General features: G+C 46.3%; 3 protein-coding genes across 3 annotated transcripts; 2 read left to right on the top strand and 1 right to left on the bottom strand.

Annotated features, from left to right (window-relative positions):
• The first annotated feature begins 623 nt into the window (after positions 1-623).
• Positions 624-3,443, top strand: naa30 (N-alpha-acetyltransferase 30, NatC catalytic subunit). Its single transcript, XM_062467307.1, has 4 exons — positions 624-1,722; positions 2,520-2,643; positions 2,915-2,970; positions 3,305-3,443. The coding sequence occupies exons 1-4, from the start codon at positions 847-849 to the stop codon at positions 3,440-3,442; spliced, it is 1,194 nt and encodes a 397-aa protein (XP_062323291.1). The 5' UTR covers positions 624-846; the 3' UTR covers position 3,443.
• Positions 3,444-7,147: 3,704 nt separating this feature from the next.
• On the bottom strand, positions 7,148-16,987 carry LOC134025471 (uncharacterized). The gene is made up of 9 exons (XM_062468514.1): positions 16,776-16,987; positions 15,092-15,559; positions 14,386-15,043; positions 11,100-11,423; positions 10,549-10,719; positions 10,122-10,277; positions 9,994-10,025; positions 9,233-9,382; positions 7,148-9,136 (listed from the first exon to the last, which is right to left on the bottom strand). The coding sequence occupies exons 2-9, from the start codon at positions 15,476-15,478 to the stop codon at positions 9,062-9,064; spliced, it is 1,953 nt and encodes a 650-aa protein (XP_062324498.1). The 5' UTR covers positions 15,479-15,559; positions 16,776-16,987; the 3' UTR covers positions 7,148-9,061.
• Positions 16,988-17,409: 422 nt separating this feature from the next.
• Positions 17,410-23,938, top strand: actr10 (actin related protein 10). Its single transcript, XM_062468515.1, has 13 exons — positions 17,410-17,691; positions 18,184-18,256; positions 18,398-18,480; positions 18,591-18,699; positions 18,873-18,980; positions 19,137-19,204; positions 19,372-19,451; positions 20,359-20,394; positions 20,537-20,616; positions 20,793-20,866; positions 21,429-21,510; positions 22,392-22,593; positions 22,925-23,938. The coding sequence occupies exons 1-13, from the start codon at positions 17,615-17,617 to the stop codon at positions 23,104-23,106; spliced, it is 1,254 nt and encodes a 417-aa protein (XP_062324499.1). The 5' UTR covers positions 17,410-17,614; the 3' UTR covers positions 23,107-23,938.
• Positions 23,939-25,330: the final 1,392 nt, after the last annotated feature.

The raw sequence follows: 25,330 nt of genomic DNA, 5'->3' as shown, positions 1-25,330 counted from the left end.
TGCAGATTGCTGCCCTTGACTTCAGCATAGGCTACAAGGGGTGACTAACAGGTAATCTTAACGGGGATTATGTCGTTTGACATGGAATTTGATCTTTAATTAAAATGTGGCACTGAAGTTCGAGTTTGAGCTGATATTTACTCATGTCAAATACAGGCTATATGTTAAATTATGACATAGAAGCTAGCTAGCGTCTCACTTCCTGTAGAAGAGTGCGGGCCATTCATGAACAGGGCGCAGTTTACAGAATTGACAACAGTGGGCGCCCCCTGGTGGTATATCACCAGGTCTGACGAGTACCAAATGAGGTAGCGAATGAGTGTAACATTTGTATATGTTAATAATGTAGGCTACGTCAACAGTTTTAGCCATGACTACTTATGTAAGCTGGTTATGATTTGCCACAATTCAGACTGGCTTAACTTCTATAATGACATAACGTCTGTTTTTATATTTTTTCTAGATATTATTTATATTAGATTTATTTTGGGGCAACACTTCAGTTATGAGAGTTTTGTTTGTAATCTATAAAAAATAATAACCGACGTTCAACTACAATCAGACCAAGAGCTAAAGAGCGCAAATCATCATGAACCCCATGACTGTCGTAAAGCGCCCACTACTGTTGCAATGGCGTTTGCTGCGACAGCATTTTCCGGCAGAAGGGAAACTGAGGAGAAAGCAACGACAAACGTCGCTAGGAAAACTAATATCGCCAATTCAACCTCCGGATTTACAAAATAATCGACAAAGGGACTTGTGCTTTGTTTATATACCCTATCGCATTTTGGATGAAATTATATTTTACGGTTTCTAAACGTGAATTCTCTCCCTTAATGCAGTGGGATGGCTGCAGTGCCGACTGGGCCTAGTAGCGCATTGCCAGCATCCCCGTCTGAAATTACTCCCTTCCCCGGGGGTGGGAGCTTTGAGCCTGGGGAAGAGGAGGAATCGGGCTGCGGTAGGGGGGACTTGGTAACTTCTGGAAGCGGACAGCAGTTGCAGAGCATCGAGGACAAACGGTCGATCAAGAAAAACCAGAAAAACATGCTGTCACACGCAAACCCGGCAGCGCTACACCTCAAAACGCAACCCCAAGAGCAGCAGTTGAACGGCTTGGTCAGTCCGTCGGAAGATGGTGTTAGCCACAGCAACCAACACACAGACGATCGACCTGACAATCCGAGACCGTCCACAGAAAACTGTGACAGCAGTGGCGAGGGAACTACGAGCGACAAAAACAATAGCGATCATTGCCACCATGAGGACCACGGTCTCTGTTCGAAAAACAGCAGCCACCCTCACTTGAACAACAATAGCATGAACGGTATGCTGACTTTTACACGAACTGAGACTGTCCAAAGCCATCCAGGAACTGGCGCTTTCCCCGGTAACGATAGGAAAGCGGAATGCGACCCAACGGAACCCCCGAGACCACCGGTCGAGCCCCCAGATCGTGAAGGCCTCGAAGCACCACGGTCTGGAGTTGGAGGCGAACCCAACTCAACACAGGAGCCCCCGGTGTCAGAACTGGGTAGGCTCGATCTCAATTGCTCGCCAGGCCGAGTAGAGGAGGAAAGCAATGGGATTCATTACGTCCGCTACGAGTCCGAATTACAGATGCCAGGAATCATGAGATTGATAACCAAGGACTTGTCTGAGCCTTACTCAATTTACACGTACAGGTACTTCATCCATAACTGGCCGCAGCTCTGCTTTCTGGTGAGTATTACAATGCACCGCTACCGTGACCATGTAAAAACCTACACTTTCAGTGATTTGTTGTCTAGGACCACCAAATCCTTTGCCTGTATGGACTGCCGACTCCCATTGCTATGAACATGTGCACATTTCGATGAGATCATGTCAAACAACCTGTTAAAATAGTACAGTATTTAATTAGGGTTAGTTTTAGGCTCAACCGGCTTCCCAAATATCTACTTTTCAGACACCAAAGAGACAGTTGATCGTTTTTTTGTTGGGGTAAGTGAGTTTAGGTGTGACTGTTAGAATGGACCTGGGTACTAGGCTATATATAATCACCTGTCAGTGGGTCACATACAAAGTTGACCGCAGTGTGATATGTGTGTGTATACACACCGAGTAGGATAGGCTGTGTATCCATTTATAAATATACAATAGTTGAGGGGCCCATGGATTTTATTTAGCCCAGCCAGTATTGCAGATTATCATGGAGTGTGCCTGTGGATGATAGGTTTCTCATGATAAAGTGTCTCTAATCACTTGACAGCTGTACCTCACTATGACGACACAACATGTACACACAAACACATTTCCTGTGTCTCAATCCAGTTAGCGGTTATTTGTCGAGTCATATGCTATCTATCAGCTGGCCCATGTGACCTGTGTGGAAGTGTTTAGCACCAGGGGTGTGAGGTCACAGGGGTCAGGGTTGAGCCCCCTCCATTTTTGCAGATCTACAAGAACCTGACAGACTTAAGTTCTGGTCAGTCAGATGACTTAATGTGTGTGTGTGTGTGTGTGTGTGTGTGTCACAGGCCATGGTGGAGCAAGAGTGTGTTGGAGCCATAGTGTGTAAGCTGGACATGCACAAGAAGATGTTCCGTCGTGGCTACATCGCCATGTTGGCCGTGGACTCCAAACACCGGAGGAAAAGCATAGGTGAGCCTCATTACTCTATAGATGGCTGAGCGGTTAGGGAATAGGGCTATTAATCAGAAGGTTGCCGGTTCGATTCCCAGTGCAAAAATTAAGTTGTGTCCTTGGGCAAGGCACTTCACCCTACTTGCCCCGGGGGGGAATGTCCCTGTACTTACTGTAAGTCGCTCTGGATAAGAGCGTCTGCTAAATGACTAAATGTAAATGTAAAACATGCCAGTTTGTCATTGATTGTCCGTTTGTGATTCTCCTCCTGTTGGTGTGCTTGTTGCAGGTACTAACCTGGTGAAGAAGGCCATCTATGCTATGGTAGAAGGGGACTGTGATGAGGTAAGAGGCCAGCCTGGCACCTGAAAGCCCCATGGTCCTAGTATCTCGAACAGGCCTCTCTTGTGGCCTAGCAGGACTATCTCTAGCTTTATAGACTGGCAGATGCAAAGTGCAAGAGAAGGGCATAGCTCTAGTGAATCATTTGGTTATAGAAGGGAAATGTAACCAGCCCACATGCCACCATTCCTTTGTTGATTAATCCCTATAATGATTGTTCGGAGATATTCGGTACATTTCCAAATGTATTAATTTCTCATTCAAATTTACTCTCCCCCCCTTGACACACACACACACACACACTCCACCCTCACCCCCCTGTGACCTCTCTCCCCAGGTGGTGTTGGAGACTGAGATCACTAACAAGTCAGCGCTGAAGCTGTATGAGAACCTGGGCTTTGTCAGAGACAAGCGGCTGTTCAGATACTACCTGAACGGTGTGGACGCGCTGCGGCTCAAACTGTGGCTGCGCTAGAGGGAGGGGGAGAGGGAGGAGGAGGGGATGGGGGGGGGGGGTGGTGGACCACAGGTGCTGCCCAGTTCTCACAGTATCAACTCTTCAGCCTCACCCATGCCCAGGCCTCCAACTGCACTCGCAGACACACCACACACATGCACAAAACTCACAGACATTTACAAATACACATGCTACACAGGTCACATAGGCAGAGACATATACACATTTAAACACACACACTTCTTAAAAGGACTCTTGTCAAGGCTGATGCAGACCTAAATCACACCAAATGTTTTTATGAAGAGGCCCCTGACAGCTGTAGGACCCGGAGAGTGGAGGAGCGGAATGTGAGGGGGTCAAAGGTGACCTAAACGGAGGTTTGACTGCCTCTTTTGACCTTCAGACTACGACCCCACATGGATGAGGAAGTGAGGCGGGTCAGGTGAGAGCTAACGGGCCTGTTGGAGGACTCGGCTCAACACCATGTCGTCTGACTGAGAGAGAGAGAATCGCCAAGTGCAAACAGGAAGTGTGGGGGGAAACAGACTCGAAGGAAAATATTTGTGGAGTTTATTTTTGTGTTTCTTTTTTAATCTCATGAGTCAAACAGGGATTGGAAAAGCTATAGTGCGAGTGTGTGTGTTGTTACGGCCTTGTGGTTTTTGAAAAAGTGAGTGTGTAGCCTGTTTCTTGTGTGTATGGGATGTGGTGGGGTTGCCTGGGTGTGGGTGTGCGTTTGTGAAGCTGTATTGCGTGTGAGTGCATGCTTGGGTGGGAATCATGAGTTGATGCGCTTCTGTGTGATGTTAATCTCCCTGAGTCAGTGTCCCTGTTGCCCTCGCTGTGAAACGAACGAGGCAGTTGGTCGCAGGCTGTCACGGTGTCTCTTTTTGCCTCAGCCCCAGAGCTGGCGCCTGGAAACACGAGTGAAGGTATGAGTGAGTGAGAGTGTGTTGATTAACACTGAGAACGAAGGCCCCGTTACACCGCCAACTGTCCCCGCCAGCTCAACTACCTCTGTTTGCATGTCTGATTGGTGCATTAAGTAATTTCACAGATCATACCATGATCCTGATTGGAGGGCTTGCGGGAGCCTTAACCGTATTGACATTCCCTCAGATATGCAACCAGGAAGTAGTTGAGTGGCTCTGGCATTGTCCACTCACAGAGCCTGTGTTTTGTCCTTTTGCTGATCAAAGCTAATGTTTCCCAAAATGCACTGCCAACCCTTGAAACACTGCAAAGTCCCTTCTAAAGAGAGAGTAGATTGTTTCAGAGGTGCGTCTTGACTAAAGAGGAGTGTAGATGTGGTGAAATGTTGCTCTATTGCAGCTTTGTCATCGAGGTTCTCTCGTATGCAGATATTTTCTCAGCACCACTTGTCCTTCAGTCATGACCTCAGTAATATGGCCTCACGTCTGATTCTGGTCTGCCTGGCAACCAGTCTGTCTGGAGCTATAGTATTAAATATGCTGGATTCTATTCAATTTAGCTACTCTGTGTGTTTTCATCCCTGGTAAAGAAAATAAAAGTATTGTTAGCAGTTTTAATTTAGTTTAATTTTTTTTCTGCTCTGAGTTTATTTAAAACACTTTACAGTGCTCTTGCACACTTTTATACTCCCCATAGTGGCTGAGTTTAGTGTGCAGAACCCTTCTCTGATGCAGAACCCACCTACTAACGATTCACCTCTGACCCCCAAGACCTAGGAAAGAATGACAGACAGCTGGCATTTCCTATTCACTAATTATGGCAGAGAGAATATGCATTCACAGCTTTCTATTTTCTTTCTTCAGAGTAAATGATCAAAGGTCAGATGCACTTTCTTTGGCTGCTGCAATCTATATGAGCATAAGGGTGTGAATGTGTGCACAAGTGAGTGATTTTGACTGGTGTGGCATTAGCTCTGCTCCCCCTTCACTTCTGTCCTCCACCCACTAGGGGGCCCTGTCAGTGTACATGTCTACCTTTGCTCTAGCCCACCCTAAGCCTCTCTTGATGTGAGGTCATAGTAGAGTTGGGGTTTAACAAGAGGTATGGCAATCCTTTCACTTTCAATGAAAAGGGTTAGGGACATCTGCATAATAACAAATACTAGTTAGACGAAAACGCTTCAATTCCTGTGGCACTTGCCCTTCCAAGGAAGTCCTACCACCACCTCTAGAGAACTGCAGGAAATCAGTTTCCACTGGTCCCAGGATAAGAAGTGAGCACAGGGATTAATAGACTATCCACCCGGCCAGCCAGCAGCCTGTGTATGTCTGTGTCTGGTGTGTGTGTGTCTGTTTAGGAAGACAGATCAGATGACCTATTGATTTTGTTATTGCATATTTGTATGGGTGTCCTCTGTTAATTTGATATTTGAGGGAGCACCTTTTTGTGAATTTGTGCTTTGGGGTTTTCTTTTGATTGATTGACTGGTTTCTGTTTCTTTTCTCTGCTAATTTTTTGACCCATCCAGTGGTATGGCTAGGATGAGATTGAGGAAGTGGGGATGGATGATCTCATGACAAGACCTGGAAGTGCTTGATACTTACAATCATCCACTCCGGTATCATTCAGTGAGTTTCATTGTGCTGACGCAGGATTGAACCTTAAGGCTTTGCTCTTTTGCTAGGATTTCCTAGGATGAGATTTCAGAGTCGATAAGGGGAAACAAGTCATTGAGAAGATCCTTTTGATGAAAAACTATACCCTTTCTGAAAAACAATGACATCTAGTCCAGTCCCATTGAACAGGTATGATGGTCTCTGATCCTTTCCTGTAACCCAATACTATGGTCCTTTCATGATAATCACTGATACTTGCAAGGACAGGGAAAGGTATCCACCATATTGGTCGTACCCCTCAAGTTCTTTGCCATGAGTGCTCGTCAGAAGAGAAGATGGTGTCAGGACACCAGACTATTGGGGCACAATATTAGTATTGTTCTGGACAAGTCCTTGCTACAGACCCTCCCTGCTAGTTTTTACAGTCCGAGTTCCTGGCAGTGCCAGTAGGTATATGGGCATTACAGCCTGCGGTGTAAGGCCCAAAAAACAACTGAGCTTTGACTACGAACACCAGTTGAAGGGCTTCGTCATCACTCTCAGTTTTATAGCCGTGGCCTGTTTGGATCAGCTTTATTAGAAGCCTACTCTTGACCTTCAAAACAGTAGGTTAATAGGTGACTTGACAAGCCACTCCACTGTTCAGATGTCGTAGCTCTGTCATACGCCAGTGAGCGAATGAGTTCTACTGGTCCTGGCAAGCCAGCGTCCAGTAGATTGCCTCCTGTCCCAGAACCAACCCCTCCCTCGGGCCTTTCCACCATCGAGTGTTTTCAATCTTTTTATTGGGTGCTCCCGTTCAGGCCCTCAGAACCAGGCCTGTTTCTTGAGAGCCAACACAGGACTGAATAGATCGGCTGCTTCTCGCTAACGCACTGTGGCCAGGACCAGGCAGCAGGGTCTAGGGCAGACCCCAGGAGGGAGGGAGCAGCCCTGAACCCTCTCATCTATAAAGTGTACTAAGGGAAGAGAAGGGGGTTTTGCATGTCGGAGGTCTGTTACCCAATCCCTCCTCCCCTGTCTCCTTTGATTTCAATCTGATAATGTCCGACAATATCTTTTATTTAATGTGGGGGGAAAAAGAACACAGAAATAAATTATTTGATTTTTTTAATGCTGTAAAGTGGATTGTCATGAGTGACTGTTGGTGGTCTGGTTGTATTGTTTTCCTAAACATGCATGTAACACATTTCACTGGAAGCAAGTGTACTTGAGAAAGTATACACACACAATTCCTTAATCTGTTTCTTGGGTTAAAACATCTTTATTGGAGAACATTCCTCATTAGGAAGATCTATAGAAAGACATCTTCATTATGTTCACATGGTACTGCACACATACATTGTACAGTATTATTGCATATGCACAGGCAGTTTGTTAATATACTGGTAATATCAAGATCAATATTGTAAGCATATGTGATCACATGAATTGACACTTTTGAAACACCATTGTTTTCTACGAAAATCTTGCAAGGGACATTAACGTGAAGGAAACATTTGTCAACAATAAAAGACATCAAATAAGATTCTACTGAATACTATAACCTACAGTAGCTAATTTATATTCATTGCTAGTCTGTAAATTAAAATGTAAAATAGATTTTTAATCTCAGTCCCTTTCCCGGTTAAATAAAGGAAAAACTTTTTTTGTAAGTTTTCTAAAGTTATTTTTGAAGATAAGTAATACAGTAGCACAGCGATTCCCAACCTGTGGGCTGAGGCCCACTAGTGGTCCATTAGGGTAATGCAGGTGGGCCGCTAAACCAATGAAAATAAACGACAAATAAATATCAAAATATTTATAAATACTTTTGGCAAATGGTTATAAAAATTCGTACACATTTTTAACTTATATTGTGCCTTTAATTAATCATGACCGAAACGCCAATAATTACGCTTGGAACGTTATTGGTAGCCCCCCCACCCTAATTCACTATGCACGCATTACTTCCGCATATTGTATAAGCCAAGTCAACAGCTTCCAGGAGCTAGCACTTTGTTCTGCTAACAAAACATTTGACAAAATGACACTTAACGATGTGCGTGGGATTCTATGTTGCTGCCCTTTAGCAAGAGGGAAAAGGGGTTCAAATTGTACGTTTCGAGCTACATCGAGGTAAGGTTTATCTAACACACAGTAAAAGTAGCTAGCTATGAACGGATTTGAGTAGTAGCGTTAGCTAGGCTAACAATCACTGAGACTTGGTAAACTGGTAAAGTAAATTCCTTGTCTGTGCAAACTTTCATGGCGATTAAAACCCTTTCTGATTCTGAGAGATAAAATGGAAGAAGTTGGGTTTATGGGTAGATGTGATTGCTTCCTGTGTTCTCTAATTTGACTAGCTTATAAGTGACCTGATCTATGAAAAACGTGCTCAATGATGCATTTCAGCTTGAGAACAGTGATGAGGTTGTTTGCAAAGCACTTGGGAGAGGGAACGATATTGACGACAGCAACACAAAAGGTGATAGTTTACAGTAGTAGGTACGTCCACAAAATGGTTTCAGCTGCATGCTAAAAGAGAATGGCAACACACACAAGGCTGAATTGACAAATGTATTTTCATTGAATCATTTACATAGCTGCCTAATGCAAGCGGGTACTACATACAATGCATTGTTAGTCAGTGTCAATGAAGTATGTCATTTATATGGATATAATACTCCTTAGTTTTGCTCCAAGATCATTGACAGGGAGACAAGGAAAGCCACGAATAAGATTGAATTCCGTGTAAGCTACATTAATACTGTACAGTATTTACAGAGTGTTAATTCTATGTTAGGTGTCTTCTCCAGCCCTTTACGTACATGGCCCCTCATAATACTCCTGATCACAGACCTGGGATCAGCTTATCACCCCCACCGTAACACCTACAGTACATGGTAAGTGGACAATGCAAAACTGACCTGAGATCAGTGTGTGCAACTTCACCCTGCGCTGTCGAGTGCTCTCTAGAACTGATGAGTCACAACCAAAACACCCCAGTGATTGGAGATGCCGTAGTCATGGAGATTGAAATGTTGGCTCTTGTCGGCACAGCTCAGCATTGGTCACAGACACAATGCTCTAACCATCTAATCGCCAATCAGAACTCGTCCTCAGAGCTGTCAGCCAATAGCATGGCTTGGTCCTGTCGGCTGCTGCCTGGTTCAAGGGGTTGCTAGTGATGAAAGAGAGTGCAGGCTAACGTCATTGAGCAGGGCTGGGGACATGCAACACACATGATCCATGCTCGTGGTTCTGGAAGCATACTAACCTCTGTCTGTCTGGCCTTCCTTCTCTGGTGCTTGAAGCTGTTCCTCCTCTTGCGGTGGATCATCCTGATGCTGTAGAGGGCTCCCACAATTAGCAGGGCCCCTGCTATGCCAATGCCTACAGGGGCCAACATCCCAGACACGTATCCAGCCTGGAATGAAAGGGAGGAGAGAGGGGGGTGGGCATGGGTGCGCAGATGGAGAGAAGGAGGGTGGGCAGGGGGGAGAGGGGTGGGGAGGGGAGGGGGGGTTAAGGAGGTAGGGTAGTAAATTTTACTGCAACATGGATCACATTCAGAATCAGTGTTTCCCCTACCATTAAATTAGGGGGCGCCCCGCCCCCCCCCCCCCGCCCCCCCTGGAAGGTCAAGTAAAAAACTTTTATATATATATATATATATATATAAAGCCCGATCACAAAATAAGTCATTTAATGTTACCTTTCCTATAAAACAGGTCTATAGCTTGCTTATTAAACAAACAAAATGGCCTTATGTTATTTATCTTATTTACACAACGGTATGTCATTTCTGTCTCTACATGGTCACCGTTGACCCCCCCCCCCCCCCCCCAAAAGCTGTAAACCTAGGGGAAACACTGACAATGATAGGTGTAATAACCTATGTGATAACCTATTCCTTGACCCCTCCCCCCCTCTTCCTTTACAAAAAGATCAGAATGCACATGCTCCATTCTTGACTCCATCTCTCTGTTGTTTTGAGGACAGCAGTGTCTCATCATGAACGACAGGGTGCAGTGTTACCTTTTCCCGGATCAGTTCTACCCAGCTACGCACTGAAAAAGAGTTGGAGAAAGACAACGTTCAAGAAACACAATCCAGCGTTTCAGTTTTTGTGAACAAAAGTGTGTTTGTGCACACTGCAAACTCACTGAGTCCCTGATTTCGCTGCACCCAGACAGGAGGTGGGGGGATGAGGTTGAAAGGGGGGCGTGTGGGAGCCGGGATGGAACACTCTACCAGCTCCTCCTGGCTCTCCTCCTCAGATTCTTCCGCATTGTCATCCTCCTCGTCCTCGTCGGGCTCCTCTGTGGGCAGAGAGGATGAAGCAAGCCGCTCTGTCACTTCCTTAGACACTCTTATCCAGAGTGACTTACAGTACGTACAGGGACATTCCCCCCCCCCCGAGGCAAATAGGGTGAAGTGCCTTGCCCAAGGACACAATGTAATTTAGCACGGCCGGGAAACGAACCAGCAACCTTCTGATTACTAGCCCGATTCCCTAAACACTCAGCACCTGACTCCCTTAAGTGCGCTTGCTCTCTGTTTCCGTTTATTTTATGTCGTTCCGGTTCTCACCTTCTGACTCCAGTTCCTCCAGCCCGGACCTGAGTTTGGGTGCAGTTGGGTGGTCGGTTGCCGTGGTGACCGTTGCCACGGGGGTCTGGATGGATGATGATGATGATGATGAAGAGGAGGGTCCAGAAGTGGGCAGGGTGTCTCCAAGGTCACGGGGCGTGTCCCCGCCCACTGTGGATGAACCAATCACAGATGGAACGCCAGGTTTACATTTCATCGACAACACCAGACTGAGGTTCATCAATGACTGTAAGTAACTACAAATCAAACATTTTGAATTTTGCAGATCAAAACACAGTGTTTCTATTTTTATATACCTAACTAAATAGATAACCCTCACAGTGAAATTATGGCCACACTTTACACGGGCGCTAAGCAGTCTAGTAGAGCACAAAAAAAAGCACTAACTCGATTAAGAGTAACTCAATTAATCGACAGAACAGTCAACAATCAAAACTAAACTATAATACTATTAGCGACAGGCCTATTTGATACTGTCCTCTGCCAACTCTGTCGGCCTTTTTCTGGAGGGGGCGGGCCTTTGGACAGACCTGAGGGGCTGATTGGCTCAGAGATCTCCGCTCCTGATATTTGCCATGGCGATGTCCAGTCCGGTATCAGCAAAGATGGGGCATGTGAAGGGCCATCACTGTCGGCATCGACGGTGACCAGCAGGTCAAGCTCCGCCTCTGACAGCATCATCCCTCCGGTTGCCATGGCAGCAGGTGTCTGGGAGTCACCAGGAATAGGAGTGGCGGACGGCAACGCCCCCTCTGGTGTGACATCGTCGAATGGCTCGAAGATGAGAGGTAGGTCCTCTGACGACATGGTTCCTTCCGTGGCTACGTCTTGGGACAAAGGTGCCACTGTGTCCTCTGCAACAGTTTCAACACAAACACACAAACTCTTTATAGTCTAATACAGTGGTTCTCAATCCTGGTCCTCAAATACACCCTGTTCTAGATGTTTCCCTGCTCCAACACACCTGATTCAAATGAATGGGTCGTTATCTAGTTATGCAGAAGCCTGCTAACGACCATTCATTTGAATCAGGTCTGTTGGAACAGGGACACATCTAAAACATGCAGGACAAGGGGTACTTGAGGACCAGGGTTGAGAACCACTGGTCTAATACACTGCTTTGTTTTAGTCCTGCATCCCAGGAGGATGTGTAGTTTGGTAACAGGTTGTTTGGTAACCTAACTACTGGTAGGTAACAGAAGATGTCTATTGATTCTGGCTTGGGAACGTTTTTGTGGTCACTGTATAGATGCGGGTAAACTGTGTACCAATTTGCTTACAGATGCTAACGTTGCCAAGAATGTGCCCTATGGTGCTGAAGTATTTAGCGTTTCCGGGACAGATTCTTTTGGCTTTCAAATGGCTTGGTTTGAATACTGATCTTTCACAACAGAAGTGGAAAGATTATTAGGGTTCCTCCGGTAGGAGGAAAACACTAACACAACAAACACTAACACTTCCTGTTCCGACAACACTAACACTTCTTGTTCCGACACAACACAAACACTAACACTTCCGCTTCCCACACAACACAAACACTAACACTTCCTGTTCCGACAACGCAAACACTTAGTTTAATGGGAACAGAGAGTCGGCTACGTTACTATCAGAGGCTACTCTCGCAAGGAGCTGAACATGGGCTGTACCCTAGCCCAGTTGCCTATGAGGCTATTCTTGATTGTGGGTTGACTAAGATTCTGGAAAGAAATCTACTCAAGAGCAAAGTCAATATCCGCTGTTTTCAAGCCATCTTTGAGAAAGTTTGGAAACAATCTTGCGGATGATATATACTGATTGCAGGGCTGCCAACTTTTCCAAAAACCTTGGCGTGAGATTCCCCCCCCCCCCCCCCCCCCAGGGGCGAGGTATCGCGAGCTTCACCCCCCACAACCCCCCCCCCCCCCTTAGGCGAGCTTTCGCGAGCTTCACTCCCCCCCCAGGCGAGTTTACACGGCTGTTTGCGCGTCAATGATGCTTCACTCCGTTAACCTGCGCCTCGTTCGTTACTGTTTACATAGTTAGCTTGGCTACTTGTTTGGCGTTGCCTTTTTCAGCGTGAGATATACAATGTGTGCCGTGAGAAATGGTTGAAATGTGTGTGTCACACGGCGAAACCGTGAGAGTTGGCAGCTCTGTGATTGTGGGAGGCAATTTGTGGACTACATCTAAACCTCATGCGGCTGCTGCAGCATTTCTGCATTTCTGCTTTGGCATGACCTGCGCTGGGAGAGAGGGAAACAGCATGGATGGGATAGTGTGCGGGCAGATGTGTCTTTATATAGGGTGAAATGGAATGAGAAATGCAATACAAAATGGCTGAAAGGGGTTTATTTATGTAGATGTCCACATTGCCTCAATATCTTTGTGTCAATAAATCAAATATAATTTTGACTGATGGTTTTTCAAACCTTATTGGCTTCAGGGTGACATCATTCTGATGTACCATGCGCAATTTTATGCAATTTTATCTTGAAATGTCAACCGTTTCTTAACCTTTGTCCCAAAGCTGACCAAAGCTAATACTCTGCCCTTTCTATTCATACAATCTCAATAGTTGGTGTGTATCATAGAGGATAGAGAGACTGACTTGTAACCTAATGCTCATGAGTTCAAATCCCAATTCAGCCTATTGTTGTTGGCCAAACATGAAGTCGTTTTGCTCTCTTGTTGTCCAACTCTCCATCTTCAACAGTGTACATGTTTATAATATTTGGCCATTTTGCGGAGGAACCCGCATCGCTGCTTGCAGCTATATTCTATGATTGGTCTTGTGTACTCTCATGTGAAAACGTTTCCCCCATTGTCGCCTCTCCCCTATTTTTTCAGCCAAGAACATGGCGAGAGCAAAAATTCACAGAAAAAAAAAAATATTTTTATATAATAGGGGTACTTTTCTGAGAAGCATACATCATTTGCCAGCTTCCTTTATCTAGGGGGGAGCTTGGTTCCCCTGTGGGGAAAGAGAACAGCCTAACGGCAGAGCAAACAGACAGTCCTCCCTGGGACACCAGCAACACATATTGGCTCAGACTGATGCCTCTAATCCTGTTCACTGCTCCATCACACTGAATAATAACCTGCCTCAGTCTTAACGAATGTCCCAGCTCCAATTCACCGGGGAGAGAGACAGATAGAGATATAGACTATAAAAGGAAGGGAGGATGGCAAGGGAGAAGCTAGGCATGGTCTGATGAAAGAAGAGAGAGAATATTGTAGATGCGTATTGAGTAAGAGTGGGTTAAAAGGAGAGGTGAAGATAAGAAAATGAAAAAGGGGCGCAGGGAGATAGAAAGAGGGATTGAATCCTGCAAAGACTTCTGCAACGCATCCTGTCACCACCATCTCCTGGCAGTCATGTTCGTTCATTTCCAGAGCCGAGTCAGGAATAGAAAGTAATTAGACTGCCTGGGTCCCTGCTGTGGTTCAAAGTGGAGCGTGGAAAAGCAGGCGTCTCTCTGCTGATCATCAAAGGCGATCTCTGCCACTAGACGTGTCACTTTCATTTGCTGTTGCTTTTTAATGAAACCATGTGAATCCCAGCAAACTCAAACCAGCACAAAAATATGCTCCCCTGCCATGAGGTCCATGTATTGGAATTCTATGGCTTGAAAGAGACTGCAGAGCATCAGCTTGCCATCATGAGGCAGCGAAAGTGTTTGTGTATTTGTGTGTCTGCCTAAGCCTGTCTGTTTGTGTCGGAGTGTGTCAGAGCGAAAGGTAGTGGAAACCTTTCTAACTGTATTGCCAACGCTTTGTATTCCACTTTAACATCCATTGCAATCCCCACTCAGCATTGTGCATTTTGTGTTGACTTACCTCCAATTTGCCGCAGTGGTTCAGTCCAGAGGCTATCTGGGCCTTCTTGCCTGGAGGTCAGGACTGTTCCAAGGTCGGGCAGGAGGGGATCTGGAAGGGAGGGGACAGTCACCTCCTCCTCAGCCCACATTGAGTCGGGGTTGGAGGTCAGTGAAGAGTGGAGAGACGAGGAGATACGGCTCAGCTGAGATCCCGTCAGGGGGGTACCTTTCTGACCCGAGCCTGAGGAGCCCACATGGTCTATATATGATGGCCTTGTCATGTCTGCATCTTGAAGAGGCAGTCCGAGGCTGGACAAGCTTGGTCTGCTCCTCCTCTCTTCTCTTCCAAAGATGTTTGAGCTGTTTTCCAGCACAGGGCCCTTCGTCTCCCCAGCCACTTCACTCTCTGTCTGGCTGGGAGGCACCGACTTTGGTGAGAGTGTGGAGGAGGCGGCAGATTCACACACTACTCCCTGTGCAGTCATGCCCCTTCTCATTCCCTGTTCTTCTTGCATGGATGTTAGCTTGGTGGCAGGTATGTTCTCCATGATGTCCCCACCCGGTCCTGGTCCCCTCTCGACACGAGTCTCTGTCTGTGTCTCTTCCCTCTTTGACAAGCTCTCGGTGGCAGCCTTCGTCTCAGCCCAAGTCCTCCGGCTCCCAGCCTCCTCCCCAGCCTCCTCTCCAGCCTCCTCCCCAGCCTCCTGTCCAGCCTCCTCCCCAGCCTCCTCCCCAGCCCTTCTCGTCCCAGATCTTCCTTCACGGCTTACCTCATTTCTCGTCTGCTTGACTGAAGTTATTCCTTCAAGTCCCATCTCTCCCCCGTCTGAGCCGGCCCCTCCCTCTGCTTCCACAGTCTCGGATAGGTCAATCCAGCTCGTAGTCACATGCTCAGACACCCCAGTCGTCTCCTTCCCGCCATCTGAGGGCTCAGAGTGGAGACCGTGTGTTGAGGTGGAGCTACCAGTGGTGGCCATGGCGACGCATGGTCCAGCGCAGTCCCTGTTCTCTGAGGAGGATGCCTGCTGGTGGAGGGGCGGCGCTGGGGAGCCGAGGACGCAGACGCAGGCTGTGGTCAGAAGGAGGCGATGGAGAGACATAGAGACGAACATCTCTACCACCCCTCACTACCCATCAACTGGAGGAGATGAGGCCAGAGGTTAAGGCAGGTTACACAAATGGTCTGGAGGTTTCTGTGGAGGATAAGGAAATAGTTGAAAGCCAAGACGTATTAATTCAAAAACTTCAAAGCATATTTATTTTCTGCACCCTAACCTAAGATAACCAAGGCAGAGGATTATGGGTGCGTTCCATGTCAGCTTTTCCTTTGATCTTTCAGTCTCACAGATTAGAATGACTCCATTCACAGTTCACACTGATTATTTCTCCTCGCCTCTCTGGTTATCTGGCTATTCTTCTCTATCACATCCATCTCTTTCGCTCTTCAACACAAACACACAGACTCACCCAGAAAAAAGAGGAGGGGGATGTATGTGCGAAAGAGAGAGAGAGCAAGAGAGAGCGAGAATAATAATAATAATACAATCCTGACACAGAAAACCACTGTGCTGCATTTTAGAAAACTATAAATAGCAGCAGGTTCCCTGTTCAGGTCCTTTTGCCAACCCTAAGCCTCTGCTATGACAAAACGGCAAATGTCATTTCTAAATCAAACGGAACAGCGAGGAAGAATGTGACAGTTCAGCACATAAGCATAGAATATAGCCTAATACAATAGAACAGAACATTTTCCTTCATCATTTATTTGCCATTTGCCTGCACATAGGTGTATAAAAGAGAATAAGACAGCCTCCATGCAACTGTCTAAAATTAAATGTTCTGCTACAGTCAAGAAGCCTACCGAAGATACGAAAATGTAGAGCGGACTTGTAAACAGACGTTTGAAATGGGACTTCGTTGCCAGGGTGACACCCTGCTGTAGCCTGCGTGTCAGACGAGCGTCTTGGAGGGATCAACAACATTAAACCCAGATGATACACCGTCTAACTCCGTGTAAACAATGCTGAACTCCTGCTTTGGTCGTTATCTACCTCTCCAGTACCATCACTGAAAAATTGTGCACTCGATGAACAGCCTGCTAAATAGCACCAGCTTTATTAGCCAGTTAAACGAGGAATCACAGACCACGGTAAATAAACATCACAATACAATGCGGCGAAGTCAAGCTTTGATGACTAGTCAAGTGCACTTCTGAGCAGTCAAGTGCACGAATTTAAATAATTTTGTGCACATAAACATAAACTCATAAACATTCTCATATGCAAGCCCAAATATTTTATTAGACGTCTGGTATAAATCGTGTAATTCGATTGAACACAGAACAACCGATACTGATATGCCAGAGGAAAAGTCTTAACGAATAGGAAGCACCGTTACCATCGTCCTTACCTGCAGATCCGTATCGAGCAGTGATTACATTTCAGAGAAATAGTTTTTTCTCCGAATGTTATTTGAAACAATAGTGCTATTGTATTGCATCGGTATTAATTTAATATCAGTAGCTGCCTATATTGATCCGGAAGAAAGCTGAAGAAAAAGCCAGCGTCATTTAGTGTAAGCAGCCTGCACGCGCTGGGGTGCACCGGCTGTGCAGAATGCGCGCGCGTGTGGTGCTGAACTGGCAGCTGTTGAGCGCGCAAGAGGAAATACATTTTAAGAACCGTCAGTAATGCAGTCAATCGTTTACGTGAAATCGATTACTCATAGAACGTGAATTTGTTAATGCTTGTTTTTATTTTGAATCACTATAGCTGCTGAGGTGATCTTGCAATTACAGGAGGTGCTGAAATGGACAGCTCCACAGAAACTCACCCGCTAACCTATTTCTGTCTGGGTCCATACAAGCCCTTTGCCACATATCTAAAACATATCTAACAAATCTCTGCTGAAAAAGTGATGCATCCAAAAAGTTAAATTCTACAAAGTTTAATCTAACATTATCAAGGCTCATCAGCCAAAGTTAAAGTAATGATAATGTAAACATCTTAAACGTAATTGCTCAAACCCTCCTACGGGGATGTTGGGGGGCTTGTCGGTGTTGTAATGGCGTTTTAGTCAACTTTTGTCAACGAACGCAAAGTATTTTTTTATCAGGCATTTCTGCGGAAGTCCTTCCATCAAAACGAGGACCCCGCCCAACCCAGCTGAGAGTCAACATTTTCGTTGCATAGCCTACACACTGTGTGGATAATCTTTTATAAGAAATATATTATTACATTTGGGTTACAATGCCCTTATTTGAAGGGTTGGGTAGTGGAGGAGAGAAAACCGCTGTCGTCATAGATTTAGGAGCATCATATACAAAGTAAGTATTTCGTTAGCTACTTGCAAACGTTAGCTTGTTAGCAATGATTGCGAATATATTTATGGTTAGCATAGCGCTGCAGACTAGTCGAGAGTACTACTGCTAGCTTGCTAATTGACTTAGCCTTGCTAGCTAGCTTTTGTTTTGCTAACGGTAGCTCTAGCGATATGGAATACCTAGCGTTGAAGTTCATGCATACATTTAGTTATCATACTAGCTACTAAGAACTAAACGAACAATCGTTTATCTCGAGACATAACTATAGTTAATCCAATGCTATCTAGCTAACATAGCTGGTTAATAATTGACAACTGAAAAGGTATTGCCTAGGGCAGGTCATATGAGTTAGCTAGCTTCTCTGGGATGTACAGTCAGTCTTTGGTCTCTGTAAACATGCACAAGAATGGCATTAAATGGAATGAATCAAGAGCAATATTTTGGCACCATTAAGCTAGCTTTCTAACTCTCTAACGTATTGTTTTTGTCTTGAAGATGTGGTTTTGCGGGAGAGACGGGGCCCAGGTTTATCATACCCAGCGAAATTCAGAAGCCGGGACAACAACAAGTTAGTCGTGTCAGACTTTGATATTAGTTCGGCATTTTGGATGTTGTAGAGCTCGTTAGTTTGTATCATCGTTGATTCTTGGTTGTAATGCAGGAGAGAGTTTTTGTCTCATTGCGAGTCTCCGTTTATGATTCTTAACAGTCAATCAAAGTGGTCCAGTACAACATCAACACAGAAGAGCTATATGCCAATCTCAAAGAGTTCATTCACACTCTCTACTTCAGGTGAGTCTCTACTATATGTGGTGTGGAAGATTGTTTTCACATTGTGCCACCAATCCTTTTGCTTAGCATTCTTTAGCTCAATTTAACAAAATGCTGTTTCATCAACCCAGGCATCTGCTGGTGAACCCTCGTGATAGGAGAGTTGTCATCATTGAGTCCATCCTCTGTCCCTCCCACTTCAGAGAGATCCTTACCAAGGTCTTCTTCAAACAGTTTGAGGTAACCGGAACCAAATACTAATCATCTGTGTCACAAGCAATGTCACAGAGGGCTTCACATATGCCCATAGAACTGGTTTGTAAAAGGGCTATACAAATCAATTTGATCTGTGTGTGTGAATACTTTGGTGTCTACGTAGGCGTTATTTTCTCTCCTCGTTTTGTCTTTTCCAGGTTCCCTCTGTGCTGTTTGCTCCAAGTCATCTCATGTCCATCATGACCCTGGGCATTAATTCAGGGTTGGTGATGGATTGTGGGTACACAGAGACACTGGTTCTACCTGTATCCTTTCCCCGTGGACAGAAACAAAATGTTTATTGTATAGGCCAATGTCATCAATACCGTCTTTTTGGGTTACTTTTTTTAAGTTAGAAAACTGTAAGAGATCAATGTAGATACATGTTGCGTTAAGCTTTAATTCCTTAACTCAATAATTAGGTCTATGAGTGCATCCCCATCCTGTCTGCTTGGGAGGCGTTGCCTTTGGGCGGAAAAGCCATTCATAAGTAATTATGGGACTCTGTGGGGAGGGGAAAAAATTATGCATGCGTGGCTGTTTGCCTATGTCATGCACTAAGCCACAGGAAACTAACTTCTATCTATTATCTATTACTAAGTTCTATCTATATCCATCTTACCCTCCTCTACGTTTGTGTGTGTGTTTCACCCTCAGGGAGTTAGATAGCTTGCTGGTGGAGCAGTGCACTGTAGACTCAGACTCCACCACAGGCCAAAGTCTACCTGCAGTTATAGGTAAGATTTACATCAGAATCAAAATGGGATTTATTCGCCATGAAAGTTTGCACAGACAAGGAATTTGCTTGGGCAGGAAGGTGCAAACAATAAACATATAGGGACCTAAAATGTAAATATGTGGACAATCTTTACTAAGGGTACATAAACTAGCAGTACCATTACCACCAATCTCACTCAAAGGCCCTAATAAGTCAGGCAGAATGATGAATTTATAAGCGGTTGTTTTCCTGTGATGTACCAGGAAGGAAATCCTTTCTCACTTTTAAATTATAAATCTACTCACAGTTAGTTTGAGCCGTTCCTGCCTTGCTCCTTCCTGTATCGGGCTGGAGGACAGTGTTCTGTTCAGTGAATCATCATGTCAAGGATGCAGCTCTGGTGATGGTGCAGACCAGGGAGACCTGATACACATCAATAATTAACACAGGCACGCACTAGACCCCTCCTCTAGGCTTCCGAACTCTACCTTTGCAGCTATCTCGACAAACTTCAACTGGTTCTCAGTCTAGGTCTTTTCAGGTTTGTGTAGGACTGATAAATACATGTTTGCTTCAGTGAAGTAAACTTGTGAATATCAATGGTGTAACTCAAAATCAGAAAGGGTTTTAATGAAACTTTGCACATACAAGGAATTTACTTTGGCAGGAAGGTGCATACATTCAACATATAGGAATATGGGAATACATCTCTCACGTGTCATCTCAGTTGACCTCAGATCAGTGCAGGTGAAGGAAAGGGCGTTAGGAGAGAAAGAAACAGAGATGTGCTTAAACGTAGAAATCTTTCTGCAGTCATTTATAAAAGCACTGCGCCAGTGGAGTGAGATGAAAAGAAAAATGTTCAATCGGAGAAGCGGGTTGTAAAAAAAACAATTATTTCTCTCCATGCTCTCCTTTCTTCCCAGGGTCCATCCCAGAGGAGATTGTGGAAGACATCAAGGGTAGGTTCTCTACAGTTTGGTCTGAGGATCTTTCTGCTTTTTCCAGTTGATTAACTGACAGGGTATCAGTGTATACAATATGACATGTCTGACCTGGGCTCATGTGGACCATCACATCTCTGATTCGTGGCTGATTCTCCAGTCAGGACATGTTTTGTCAGCGACCTGCAGAGAGGCCAGAACATCCAGAAGGCAAAGTTTAACCTGGAGGGCACAGCAGAGGTCAGTGTCACCCCAGCCAGATGGGCTAGTAAGAATATGGAAGCATGAATACTGAAATGTGACTACCCCTGCTGGTCTCTTCCTCTACAATATAAAAGAAATCACATGATTCATAAAAACACTTTGATGGTTACCCTCGAGGTATGTGTGTTCATCTGCAACCTATCTGCTCGCAGCGTCCAACTCCACCCCCTGATGTTGAGTATCCATTGGATGGGGAGAAGATTCTTCATATAAAGGGACCAATTAGGTACTTGCTTTTCACAATAACCTGTATAAACAGTGGCCTTAATAGGAATCAACGTTTTTATACTCACTCACAGCAGGATAAATTGTGGAGTCTCCAACCCTGTTCCTGGAGAGCTACCTGCCTGTAGGTTTTTTCCCCAAACACACTTATTTAACCAGATTCAACACTAGTTACCTGAACAACCAGCAAATGATTATAATCAGGTGTGTTAGACAAGTGTTGGAGCAAAAACATACCGGCAGATCCAGGAACAGGGTTGGAGACCCCTGGTCTAGACGGTTTATAAAATGCAGATATGTTTTCATATTCAGTGCTTCCTCCTGAATTATGTGGGTCACCTTCTATTACTGAATCTAGGTTGTCACAAGACATGTTTGTCGTAACTATCTGTCTCATAGAAGGTCTCTGAATGAGAGCAGGGTTGGATTCTCAGTGTGTTGGCTTGACTGGGTGTCTTTTTCAGGCACCGCATTAATTAATGAAATTAAAGTTCAATTGAGCAGGGACTGACTGGTGTGATGCTGTTGTATAGTGAAGGTCTCTTGTTTGTTTTTCTGTCCAGGGATTCAGTCATGGAGATGCTCTTTGAACAGGACAACGAGGAAAAGAGTGTGGCTACTCTGATTCTCGATGCTTTGGTCAAGGTAACAGACCAACTCATTCGCTAACTCACTCGCTTCAACATTAAGCAGAAGGTCTCATCACCCCTAAGATTAATCACTAAGATTCAGCTATTTAGGGAAAGAAGGGAAAAAAACTGCTACGTTTGGGTCACCATAACCTCCATCTGGAATTTCCCCATTACTATGAAAGCAGACATTTCATTACCATATTTAGACAATTTCTGTTTTTTTACAATTAGATCTGTAAAATAACTCCCACAGTTCTGTTGTTGCCGTGGCAACCCACGTTCTCTGCAGTGGTTGGTGTGTGGTGAGAGGTGGTAGTTTCCTGAGAGGGACAGTGAGCAGAGCGGGCCTGGACAGCCTGTTCATCTCTATAGGCCAAGAACTCTCCATTACTTTCCTTGTAAAACTTCACGTCAGGTGCACTGTAAGCAATAGTCTGTTCATCGGTCCCTGTGGAGTAATGTTTCAGCCAGCCAGCCACACACTCACACACACACACACACACACACTCAGTCTAAAGTGGTGTCGGGCACACTTAGTGTTTGCTGTTTCGTTAGGCTTCTGCGGATCTCTAACTCACTTGTGTAACACGAAGGTCTTCGTTGTTTTATCTATCACTATTTGCTTCTAAGTAAATGTCTGTGCACTAGTTTCTGCACGGGGCCATAGAAATACAGTGCAATAGAGTGGTCTGCTCTTCTCATAATCTGAGAACACAGGGGGCTTTCTAGTGCTGCCCACAACATGTAAAAAGAAAGCTGTTATAGTCAAGGGGAAGGATATTTTTGGACTCATTTTGGACTCATCTAAATGGCTCTGTATGTATTGTATCCAATCTAGGCTGAGCCTTTGTGTGATCTATATTTGTGTCTGCTTTGTGTGTTTTCCCCCTGCAGTGCCCCATAGACACAAGGAAGGCCCTATCTGAGAATCTGGTGGTGATCGGAGGCACAGCCATGCTGCCTGGCTTCCTGCACCGCCTGATGGCTGAGATACGCCTCCTGGTGGAGAAACCCCAGTACTGCGATGCCCTGGCCACTAAAACCTTCCGCCTGCACTCTCCACCTGCCAAGCCCAACTGCACGGCGTGGCTGGGAGGTAGGAAGACACACATCACACAGGGTTCACACTTTAACTGTCAGTACAATGCCCTAGTTACGTCAACTCATTTATGGGGAATGTAGAGGTTGGGTTATGTGCAGTGACTACACAGGGCTTGTAAAACAAGGTCTACACAAATAAAGCTTTATTTGATTAGAGCAGGGAAGGTGGTTTGTGTAGTTCCATTGTGCCATTATATTTTACTATTACCACCAGCAGCAGTGTCAGATGTCATCATCTGTACATATATCATTTAAACGCTTCTCCGAAGCAGCCAGACTTGAAGCAGTGTTGACGTGGGCCCCCTGCTGTCCTCTCCCTCCTCCAGGAGCGATCTTTGGAGCCCTTCAGGACATCCTAGGGAGTCGCTCCATCTCCCGGGACTACTACAACCAGACAGGCCGCATCCCAGACTGGTGCTCCCTGAACTCCCCACCCCCAGAGTCGGTCTACGACGCCGGGAAGACGCCCCCTCCCCTCATGAAGAGAGCCTTCTCCACTGAGAAATAAACGTCAGAATCCAACTTTCCCACAACAGCAGTCATCAACTTCACAGTTATGTGGACTAACGGTTGTGGTTCAGCAGTTTGGTGGCTTCCTCTACTGATTTTCTCACCTCTGTTTGGAGGTTATAGAGAGGGTTGATAGAGAGGGTGACCATATGTTCTTACTTGTCGGCCATCTTGAATTCTCGAGAGTGGATGTGGAGAGGAAGCCACTTCAGACTGTTGAGAAACTCCCGACATCTCCCCCCCTCACTGTCAAGTCCCAAGAAGGCATCTGTTTCTGCGTGCCTCATTCTGAGAGCCTCAGTGTTGTACAGCTAGCCTGAAGCACATGAAGAGCCTGTCATCTTCCAGCGAGAATGCTGCAAATTGATTAGATGTGCCGATTCTCCGAGAGGTTAGAGTCCATGAAAAGTGGCCCTTTAAGCCTTTGTAAACCTGGAGGTCATGTTGACACTGCTGACTAGCCTTTAGGCTAGACGCATGGATCTGATTCCCTCTCTGTATCCCCTGCCGAGCACTCCCTTCATGTTAAACCTCTTGCTTGAGATTTAGTGATCCTTTTGATGGCGACTCCTAAGAAACTGTAGGTCAACCACATGAGCAGTTGTTGTGGTTTTTCATGCGTGCTAACTCATAACTCCTGTCGAGATTTGGCTCTGTGAATTTGCCTTGTGTTCATTGTAAATGCGACTCCAATACCATGCTTCTACGCTACGATTCAGTTTGAATAGTTTGCCTTTGTTTATTGTTTTATAGCCATGTACGGATTTCCTAATCTCCCCCCATGCTCTTTATTGAATCAACATCGCTAAATAAACATTCCTGAAACCCTGTTTCTGATGTTCTATTTTATACAACTCGTTTTATTTTTTCTTGTCACCAGTAAGTTAGAACACACGCGTGTAATTCTCCACATTGTTCTCACATAGACGGTCTACAAAACCGTTCCTACTTGGAAGCAGCGAAGGTTCTTCTGAGAAGGACGGGGCCGAACGCTCCCTCCGAGTTCTCCAGGAAATGAGACAGCAGCAGGGGGATTGTTTGAAGATGGGTTACAGACAGACACCCGCCTATACTTTGAAGATAATGATACTCTGTCCCAGAGGAGTGATCAAACTGTCAGCTGTATATTCTACTAATATGATCCGACAGGCTGGAGGGAGAGGCCGGGGGTCCCTGGGAAGACGGGGGTCTGGAGCTCACGTCTTTGGTTCAGGTCACTGTCAGCCTCCAGAGCACCTCAGGCTTAAACAGAGCCACCTCGGGGCTAACCAGAGCCACCTCGGGCCTAACCAGAGCCACCTCGGGCTAACCAGAGCCACCTCGGGCTAACCAGAGCCACCTCGGGCCTAACCAGAGCCACCTCGGGGCTAACCAGAGCCACCTCGGGCTAACCAGAGCCACCTCGGGGCTCACCAGAGCCACCTCGGGGCTCACCAGAGCCACCTCGGGCCTAACCAGAGCCACCTCGGGGCTCACCAGAGCCACCTCGGGCCTAACCAGAGCCACCTCGGGGCTAACCAGAGCCACCTCGGGCCTAACCAGAGCCACCTCGGGCTAACCAGAGCCACCTCGGGCCTAACCAGAGCCACCTCGGGCTAACCAGAGCCACCTCGGGCCTAACCAGAGCCACCTCGGGGCTAACCAGAGCCACCTCTGGGCTCACCAGAGCCACCTCGGGCCTAACCAGAGCCACCTTGAGGCTAACCAGAGCCACCTCGGGGCTAACCAGAGCCACCTCGGGGCTAACCAGAGCCACCTCGGGCCTAACCAGAGCCACCTCGGGCCTAACCAGAGCCACCTCGGGGCTAACCAGAGCCACCTCGAGGCTAACCAGAGCCACCTCGGGGCTCACCAGAGCCACCTCGGGCCTAACCAGAGCCACCTCGGGCTAACCAGAGCCACCTCGGGCCTAACCAGAGCCACCTCGGGGCTCACCAGAGCCACCTCGGGCCTAACCAGAGCCACCTCGGGCCTAACCAGAGCCACCTCGGGGCTAACCAGAGCCACCTCGGGCCTAACCAGAGCCACCTCGGGCTAACCAGAGCCACCTCGGGCCTAACCAGAGCCACCTCGGGGCTAACCAGAGCCACCTCGGGCCTAACCAGAGCCACCTCAGGCTAACCAGAGCCACCTCGGGCCTAACCAGAGCCACCTCGGGGCTAACCAGAGCCACCTCGGGGCTCACCAGAGCCACCTCGGGCCTAACCAGAGCCACCTCGAGG

The sequence above is a fragment of the Osmerus eperlanus genome, chromosome 8, assembly GCF_963692335.1.
Source record: "Osmerus eperlanus chromosome 8, fOsmEpe2.1, whole genome shotgun sequence".
NCBI lineage: Eukaryota > Metazoa > Chordata > Actinopteri > Osmeriformes > Osmeridae > Osmerus > Osmerus eperlanus.
Note: the sequence above shows the minus strand (reverse complement) of the source record. Positions and strands in the feature narration are given on the sequence as shown.

Excerpts from the sequence above, each read along its gene's own strand:
- naa30 (XM_062467307.1), top strand. The coding sequence starts at position 847 with ATGGCTGCAGTGCCGACTGGGCCTAGTAGCGCATTGCCAGCATCCCCG. Across the intron at positions 1,723-2,519 it reads GGCCGCAGCTCTGCTTTCTG|GCCATGGTGGAGCAAGAGTG; the intron begins GTGAGTATTACA and ends TGTGTGTCACAG. Across the intron at positions 2,971-3,304 it reads TAGAAGGGGACTGTGATGAG|GTGGTGTTGGAGACTGAGAT; the intron begins GTAAGAGGCCAG and ends CTCTCTCCCCAG.
- LOC134025471 (XM_062468514.1), bottom strand. The coding sequence starts at position 15,478 with ATGTTCGTCTCTATGTCTCTCCATCGCCTCCTTCTGACCACAGCCTGC. Across the intron at positions 10,278-10,548 it reads GGAGGAACTGGAGTCAGAAG|AGGAGCCCGACGAGGACGAG; the intron begins GTGAGAACCGGA and ends CTCTGCCCACAG. Across the intron at positions 9,137-9,232 it reads GGAAGGCCAGACAGACAGAG|CAACCCCTTGAACCAGGCAG; the intron begins GTTAGTATGCTT and ends TTTCATCACTAG.
- actr10 (XM_062468515.1), top strand. The coding sequence starts at position 17,615 with ATGCCCTTATTTGAAGGGTTGGGTAGTGGAGGAGAGAAAACCGCTGTC. Across the intron at positions 18,257-18,397 it reads AGAAGCCGGGACAACAACAA|TCAATCAAAGTGGTCCAGTA; the intron begins GTTAGTCGTGTC and ends GATTCTTAACAG. Across the intron at positions 21,511-22,391 it reads TTCTCGATGCTTTGGTCAAG|TGCCCCATAGACACAAGGAA; the intron begins GTAACAGACCAA and ends TTCCCCCTGCAG.